This window comes from Orycteropus afer, unplaced genomic scaffold (genome assembly GCF_000298275.1).
Source record: "Orycteropus afer afer isolate SDZICR_OR568_19922 unplaced genomic scaffold, OryAfe1.0 scaffold00986, whole genome shotgun sequence".
In the NCBI taxonomy this organism is placed as follows: Eukaryota; Metazoa; Chordata; class Mammalia; order Tubulidentata; family Orycteropodidae; genus Orycteropus; species Orycteropus afer.
Window position 1 is genome coordinate 365,076 of NW_006922573.1, and position 8,719 is coordinate 373,794.

An 8,719-nucleotide genomic window follows, 5' to 3' on the forward strand; every position below is an offset into this window, starting at 1 on the left:
CCCCCCCCGGGGAAGGGCAGCTTCTGACGGGCCTGCATTTCTCTTTCTTCTCCCAGCCTCTCCTGCTCTTGGAAGGGCCTGCCTGCTATCCACCCACCTCTCTGGACTTCTAACCCAGGCTTTCTTGCCAGGGCTCTCAGACCACTTCTGCTGCCCCCTTGCCTGCATCCCCCCATCTTTCTCTCTTGGTCAGCAGGAAGCAAGGTGTGTTGGAAGAGTTGGGTGTAGTGCTGTGGAAGCGACCCCGTCAGCCTTTCGGCCTCTGCTGGTCAGGTGGGCTTTAGCAGCCCCTGCTCCAGGGGCTGTGTCACGGGAACGGCCCTCATGTTTGCCCCGTGTTACCTTCTAGCCCCAGGCCAGGCCTGCTCTCCTCTCAGACGGGCTACAGAGAGGGCCACCTTCTTCTTCTGGCCTTTTTGCTTTTCTTATCTCATCATCCTCCCCCTTGTGTTTATGTACAGAAAAGACAGAGAAAAACATGACAAACCCTGTGGCTCCTAGCATTAACCTGCCAGGCTTGCCTTGGTTTGGGTGAGCGTGTGGATATGTTCACAGCAGTCGTTACTGATAAACTTGAAGACCCTCCTTTCCTCCCAGAGAAACTCCAGTAAGGAGTTTGATCTTCACTCTTTGGCCCAGTAGGGGTGATTGCTGACTTTTCTGAATTCTCAGTCTTCTCAAACCTTCACATCATCCTAGCTTTCCACAGTTTCTCCAGTCACATCTTGGGCCTTGCACCCCTGTCCTTGGGAAGCCCCTTCCCTCATTCCTCTGTGATTTGCTTCATCTTGGGTGTTGATCAGGGCTCCCCCTGCCCTGTGTGAAGTCGTTGCCGCCTCTAGGCCCCATAATCCGTTTGTAAATCACATCTCCTGCTTGCTTTACTTTATTCCATCTTCTGCATACACTAGTCACTTCCTCCAGTGCCCTCTGTTTTCAACTGAAAAAGATGGAGTTGAGTATTAAGGAAAATTACACTCATGTCCAAGATTCCTGAGAGTCTAGCTTCATCCCTCTTATTCTCCACCCTTATTTTTGAGTGATTCCACTTATTCCCTGGGCTTCAGCTGCCCCTGTGGGTGTGACGGCCCCTCCAGCTCCTGCCTCTCAACCCTCTGGCAGCCCCATCTGGCTGTGCCCATGTGCCCTGAGTGACAGGCTGGGCCTGCTTCTTCCGTCACTGCCACTCGGCCCCACCCCCTGTCAGAGTTCATGCCTCACTGTCACACCTCGTGAGGGCTGGCCTGCTGACCCTCTGACCTCCTCCTCGTACCAGCTGCCAAGACCAGCCTGCTCCCCTCCTTCAATAATCTCCCATGTTTTCACATCACTTTGGAGAGTTTATCATAAAACTGACCATGTTTAGCTTTCTCCCGTGAGCTCGGCACACAAAGGGGGTGCTGGCTCACGGTTCAGCAAGTGTTTGTCCAGAGAGTGGGTGAGTTAGTGAGAATCTGTGATTATGAGTCTCAGTGCCCCAAACTGAGAGACACGCAAGAGGTGTTTTGCCCATAGTAAGTAATAAAGTAAGCGTTTGTTCATTCTGTTTTGATATACACAATAAACTTAGAATGTTCTTGATTTTTTTATTTCTTTTTGTAATGTGTTCCTGTTTTCTGTTCTGTTTTGTTTTTCTGTTTTTTTTCTGTAATTAGGGTTTGAATACCGACTTCGAGAAATATGCAAGGACTTACTGGGTCCGGTTCACTACTCCACTGGAAGCCAGTGGGAGTCAACAGTAGTGGTAGGTGCTTGTTTCATTCTTGCCGCAAGAACTCTCATTTGAAAAGTGAAGGTGGAGATTTATAAGATAAACCAAAGTGCTTTGAAGTTGTTCCCCACCAGATTTCTTCAGCACACTGCTTCGGGTCCCGAGGCCAGTGTAGGGTAAGAGTTTGGCCCTCAGCATTAGGACCTTGAGAGCATGTAGTCAGCCTGCTGAAGAACGCCTGCCCAGACTTGGGCTGTGGAGCTTACAGTCTGGGGGAGAAGCAAACATAAGCAGATAAACATACGAGGTCAACCACGCATTTGTAGACTGTGGATTGGTACCAGAAAGCAAAGCCACAGGGAAAGAGTAGCCAGGGAAGTGCACAGAAGAGGACTTTTAAGATGAGAGTGACCAGCTCTGCAGTGACCTGGGGAAGAACTTCCTGGTGGAGGGAACAGCAAGCACAAAGAGGCTTTCCGGTGCATTTGAGACCACTATGGCTGCAGCAAAGTGACAAAGAGGAGGGCAGGGGGAGATGAGGCAGGAGAGATGAGCAGAGGTGGATATGGAGCCCTTGTGAGGTGTGTCTTTAGTCTAGGCATCAGGAGCCATTGAAGGGAGTTTCCACAGGGGTGACAGGAAATGGTAAAGCAGTCAGGGCAGGTTTTGCAACAGTACCCGCAATAGGTGAAGGGTTTTTGGATCAGTGTGCTGGCCACGGAGAGGAGAAAGAGAGATTCAAGAGGTTTTTAGAATATAAAACCAATAAGACTCGGTAGTAGGTGAGGCAGAGAGAAGACTGGTCACCTCCAGAGCGTTGGCTTGCCCAGCTGTCTGCGTGCCAGTGAGTGACATGGGGAAGGAGCAGCCTGGGAACGGTGGTGTAAGATGTGCATCGAAGGGCTAGCTTCACGCACTCCTTCGGCAAATAATGAAGGAGCTCCTGATGTGGTGTAGGGCAGGCCTCAGTGAGCAAAGTGGAGGGAGTCCCTGCCTCCATATGCACAGACTAAACAAGTGAGTGAGCTGATGGAGTGTGCTGAGAAGAACAGAAAGAGGGTCGCGTCACCTGGATCCCTGGTGGGGTTATATAGGGGGAGTCAAAAGAGGCCTCACTGAACGACTGAGCAGAGATCAGAAAAGGTGGTGGAGACACCATGCAGATATTTATGGGAAGAGCATCCAAACAGAGAGCAAAACACAAGCAAAGGCCTCGAGATGGCAGAGTTACAGGTGTCAAAGGGCAAGCTGAGTGGAGCTGAGATCAGGGCTCAGTCCTCACGGGGCTTTGACAGCCTTATTATGTACTGTGTCCTCCTCTTTAATCATTCCTTTTTTATTTTGTTACACTGTATCTTCATTTGGCTGGGTAGTGAAATCCTAGATTCAAAATTGTTTCCCCTAGATCTTTGAAGGTATTTTTTTTAATTTTTAACTTTTTATTGTAATTTGTATGAAGGTTTAGCCACAGACTTTTAGCATCTAAAATATGTGATGCAAATTGCATTTTCATTGCTTTGTGGGTACTTTGGGGATCCTTTCTTGGTGTTTGGAAGTTTCGTTAATTATGTAGAACCAGAGAACAGTGACTTTTTTTTTTTTTTTTTTTTTTTTTTTTTTTTAACTTCTCTGATGATACTTCTTTCCATTTCCCCTGATATCTAAGGGCTGTAATGTCCTTTCTTTAAAATCTGCTATGTCATATATATATATATATATATATATACACACACACACACATACGTACATATGTACGTACATACATACATTCAGTTCTCTGCCAAAATTTTCAATCTAGTCTTTTTTCTACTTGAGTATAGTTTTATTTTAGAATTTTATTTTAGGTAGTTTTAGGGCAGGAAGGCTATATCTTCTGACCTCCTCTAACCACACAAGAGGAAGACAGAATCACCATCAGTAGCCCAAGGCCTATCCCTGCGCAGCCAGACATGCTGCCTCCCTTCAGCCCTGACACCAACCGTTCCTCCCGCAGCACCCATAGCCTCTCTGCTGGGTTCGATAATTCACTGCAGTGGCCACATAGAACTCACAGATTTTGGGGTTTATTACACTTCAAGTTCAGGAACAACACTCAATCTCTCTCAGCCAGCAGTCTCTCAGCCAACAGTCTCTCTCAGTCTCTCTCCTAGCAGTGTGTCTCTCAGCGTCTCTTTCTCAGCAGTGCATGTCTCTCAGGAGCGTGATTCTCTCAGCAGCATGTCTTTCGCAGTCAGAGAGACTTCTTCTGCCTCTAGCAGGGCTCCTTTTGAGCCTGGCAGAGTGGCCAAACTAACCAATCATAACATCAGAATTCTAACACCTGAGAGAGCGAACTACCCAGAACATTGCTTTGTACCACTCTCAACAGAAAATACCCCAGGTGGGTAACTTTAACAATGGAGTTCCTCAGTTGCTCATGGCAAATTCCACCTCAAAGTTTACAAAGACTTATGGCTAGAAGAGCCGTACCAGGTAATTTACACTGCAGGAGCCCTGGGGTTTTTGCTGGTTCTCATTCATGTTGTCTTATCTCCTCGTGTCTCTGTTTATCTTTGGCTGTCTGCTGGATATTGTATTTGAAAACTCATTTGAAGAAATTGTTTGAGGCCTAGGGCAATGTTGCCTTCCTCCCCAGAGCACTTTTATTTGCCAATGCCAGCTTCTTGAGGCTCCAGCACCACACGGTCACCTTGATCCAGTTCAGGGATTGAGGTTTTCTAAGATGCCCTGGGGAGCTCTGGTAGCATAGTGGCTAAGGCACTTGACTGCTAACCAGAAGGCTGGCGGTTCAAACCCACCAGGCACTCCTCAGAAGGAAGATGGGGCAATCTACTTCCATAGTGATACTGCCTCAGAAACTCAAGGAGGGGTCGCTATGAGTCGGGTCCAACTTGACGGCACATAACAACAAGGTTCCCTGGGGATTCAAAGCTGAGTTCTCACTAGGGCAGAGGATGGTTGGCTTCCAATATCCCTGTATTCCTAGGCTGCATTCTTTGGGTGCATCAGCCTAAAGGTTTAGTAAAGCCTTGCTTTGGTCCCTCTGGGCCCTCAAACTCTTTTAGAAGCTCTGCTCAGTCTGTTCCTCATCAGTAAATGGTCTTGAGGCAAAACCATCTCTCTCGGGGTTTCTGCCTTCTTACAGCCCAACCCAGTCATTCTTCACTAGCACTGGCTTCTTGGAGGTCTGCGTCTGTTTGCCCAGCTTCCCCCTGTCCTCAGCAGAGAAGGTTATTCTGAATTACTGGGCTGGTCCTGGAGGCAAAAATTTATAGCTGCTTCTTATGTATCTCCTGCATATAGTAACCAGAATATATTTCTAGGTTACCTTTTATTCCTTGAATATTTTGGTTTTTCTAGGCTCAAGGAGCCCCATTAACACAGTGGTTAAGCTCTCGGCTGCTAACACAGAGGATGATGGTTTGAACCCACCAGCCACTCCACAGAAGAAAGCTGTGGCAGTCTGCTTCTGTAAAGTTTGCAGCCCTTGTATGGAAAGTGAATTTGCTCTGTAAATCTTCACCCAAATCACAATAAGATAAAAAAAAAAGAAGATTGCAGCCTTAGGAACCCTATAGAGTTGTTCTACTCTGTCCAATAAAGTCACGATGAGTTGGCATTGACTTCACAGCAATGTGTTTTCTAGGTTCACTCTTTCATTTGTTCACTCTGATCTTTGCTTTTGAATATGTTCTTATGCTCATCTGGGCATTCCTGGTTGTCAGATCATAGTTCTGAGTAAGGGGCCCAGGTTGTAGCTGGCTCAGGTTTTCTTTGTTAGGGGCCGCATTCCCAGCAGGTCAAGTGCAGGTTTGGGTTTGTAGTCAGCAGGCTGACAAGCTGTCTACTTGAGTAAGAGACAGGCAAGTGGATGCCTTAACCCCTTACCAGAGTGTGAGGCTTCACTCTGTGACCCAGCTCCCACTCTGGGCCCTTTACCCTGAGATGTCACCCATGGCTCACTGTAGTGCTATCTCTGCCTCAGTGTAAGCTCTCTAGACCACGGTAGTACAGAGGGAAGGAGGCACCTAAACACTGTCAATTAATAGTTATAATTCTTCTTCTTCTTTCCTTCCTGCGAGTTGTTCTTGCTGGCTCTGAGCAAGGCATCTCATCCAGGCTTTCCATAGAGGGAGAGCAGTCTCCTGGGTGCGTTCTGGCCTTTGATTGCCCTGCCCTCCAGTGTCACTGGCCAGCGTGGTCTCACCTGCTTGCCACATTCTATTAATAGGGAAAGGTCAACCTGAAATAGCTAATCTGCTCATGGCTCCTGTATCCGTGCAGGTACTTTCAGCTGCAAGTAAATGATAACCCAACTAACAGAGGCTGAAGTAGGGTTTTTATCTCTCCTCAAAAACAAATTGTCTGGAGGTAGAAGGCAGCCTACATCTCTGCGATTCTTCTCACCTTTCCCTCGTTAGTTACAAGGTGGCTTTCATGTCCAAGTTCAAGGAGGCAGGAGGACAGGAGAAAGCCAGTACCAGTAATGTCTGCCCTTTTATAGGAAAGAAAAAGTTATGCGGGAAGCCACCCCCTGCCAGCAGATGTCTCCTGTGTCTCACAGACCAGCTCCGAATCACATGTGTACCTCATTGCAGAGGAAGCTGGAAAAGGCAGCATTTGGTCAGCTTTTCTACATCTTAAAAAGCATATGTAGGCAAAAGACATCTTGGATGGGATTTGAAATAGCCGGCTCCTGGAATCTGCCCCATCTCCTCCTGACCTCAGCGATCTTCTGAAATACCACGCCCCCTCCTTTTTTTTTTTTTTTCCTGTTAAACTTTTCTTTTACTGTCTTTTCGTTGAAATATTAGGGCCAGAGGAGGTGAGTGTGTGATCCCTCTACTGTCCGTTGAGATTCTTTGTGGACACTTCCTCAGTGAGACTTTGTCACTCAGGTGGAACTGGTCTTCCTTTGAGATGGCTGGGGAGATGGAGCTGGGAGTGCTGCTGTGGAACCCTCCCGCCTGGGCTGATGAGGAGGACATCTTTTCGTGTATCGAGGAGCCTTGTGTAGCTCCTTTTCCATGGACTGTCGTTGAAATTCTGTATTGTGGTTCATTTTTCTTCTTAGTTTACAGGAACTCTTCATAATAGAAATTACTTTTTGTGATAGGGGCTATCCTATGGAGTCACTCACTGTGAGTCAGAATTAACTGCACAGCACACAGCAACAACATAGAATGTGAAATATGTATTGAACTTTAGTTTAGATAGTCTAAGAGACTACTCCATTGTCCCACCATTATTTAGGAAATAATACATCTTTTCCTCCACTGATTTAAAATGCAACCTTTCTTTATCTTATCTTAAATCCATGGCAGCTTTTTTTTTTTAATGCATTTTATTGAAATATAATTTGTTGTTGTTGTTGTTGTTATGTGCCATCGAGTCGGACTCAACTCATAGCGACCCCTCCTTGGGTTTCCGAGGCAGTATCACTACGGAAGTAGATTGCCCAACCTTCCTTCCGAGAAGTGGCTGGTGGGTTTGAACCGCCAGCCTTCTGGTTAGCAGTCAAGTGCCTTAGGCACTATGCTACCAGAGCTCCTGAAATATACTTTATGTACAGTGAAATACACAAAACTAAAGTAACATGGGTCAATGCTTTTTTTTTTTTTTTGCAGTGTTCCCTCCCCTCCCCTCCCACCCCTGGCAACCAACAAAGAAAGTTTCCCTCCATATATAAACCTTTCCTTGACCCTCCACAACAATGAACTAATACTCTATGTGTCCTTCTGTGATTGACTTACGTCACTCAGCATAATGTTCTCCAAGTTCATCCATATTATGTGGTGTTTTGCAGACTCTACATTTTTCTTTAGTTCTGTATAGCATTCCGTTATGTGTATGTACCATAGTTTGGTCATCCACTCTTCCACTATAAATCTTAGAGATAAGCTCCTTAGCAGATATGTAATTATCAGCAAATATGAATTTGTTACTGTCATTGTTGTTATGTGCTTTATCATGGTGTCGGTTTTTTTATTCCATATAATTTCCTGTGCTGAACTCGTTTTGTTTATGAATCATGTTATCTCTTCCTTCATTGCTATTGTTTTAGTATTTGCTGAATGTTAATGCTGGTCCTCTTTTTTGATGTGAAGATTTATCATTTTTCTTTGAGGTTACCCTGTGATTTACAGTTTTCTTTCCAAGTTTAGAAAGTCTGTTCTAGTAGTTGTCTTGACTTCCCTACCATCTACAAGTTCTGTAACAACACAGTTTTTTCCCTCTTTTTGGTTTGTAGCTGTCCTCATTTGTCAATTGATGTCTCTGGTTCACTGTTTACAATCTTGTAGGCTTCTTTACTTTGGATACTTCCATAGCTGGGTTGGTTTCTGGGTTATATCATCATGTGTGTTAATCGTCAGTTGTCGTTTGCTGTTGCTTCTCTGTCCAAAGGGCTCCCTTTAGCATCTCTGGTAAGGTTGGTCTGGTTTTAACAAATTCCCTTAATTTCTGCTTATCTGGAAATGTTCTAATTTCACCATCATATTTGAGAGACAGTTTTGCTGGGTACGTAATTCTTGGTTGGAGATTTCTCTCTTTCAGGGTTTTATATATACCCTCCCATTGTCTTCTCGCCTGCATAGTTTCTGCTGAGAAATCTGAGCTTAGTCTTACTGGTTGCCCCTTGTAGGTAACTTTTTGTTTTTCCCATGCTGCTCTCATGATTCTTTGTCTTTGGTTTTGGTAAGTCTGATGATGATATGTCTGGGTGATTTTCTTTTGGGGTCTATCCTGTTTGGGCTTTGTTGGACGTCCTGAATGGATATATTCTCATCTTTCATCATACCAGGAAAATTCTCTTCCAACAAATCTTTGACAATTTTCTTTATGGTTTTATTTGTCTCTTCCAGTTCTGGAATTCTGATTACACGTAGGTTATTCCTTTGGATGGTATCCCACATGAACCTTAGGCTTTATTTTGTTTTGATCTTTTTTCTGATTTATCCCTTTCCAAAGAAGTGTTCAGGTATTTGCCTTCAATCTCCCTAATTCTGT

The 8,719-nt window shown here is 45.3% G+C and overlaps 1 protein-coding gene across 1 annotated transcript in view; it reads left to right on the plus strand.

Annotated features, from left to right (window-relative positions):
* The window catches only part of LOC103212489 (protein HIRA), a 149,156-nt gene that overhangs the window by 114,656 nt on the left and 25,781 nt on the right, over positions 1–8,719 (plus strand). Inside the window, exon 24 of the mRNA XM_042783375.1 lies at positions 1,656–1,744. Within this exon, the coding sequence (XP_042639309.1) occupies positions 1,656–1,744 (89 nt within the window). The remainder of the gene's footprint in view (positions 1–1,655; positions 1,745–8,719) is intronic.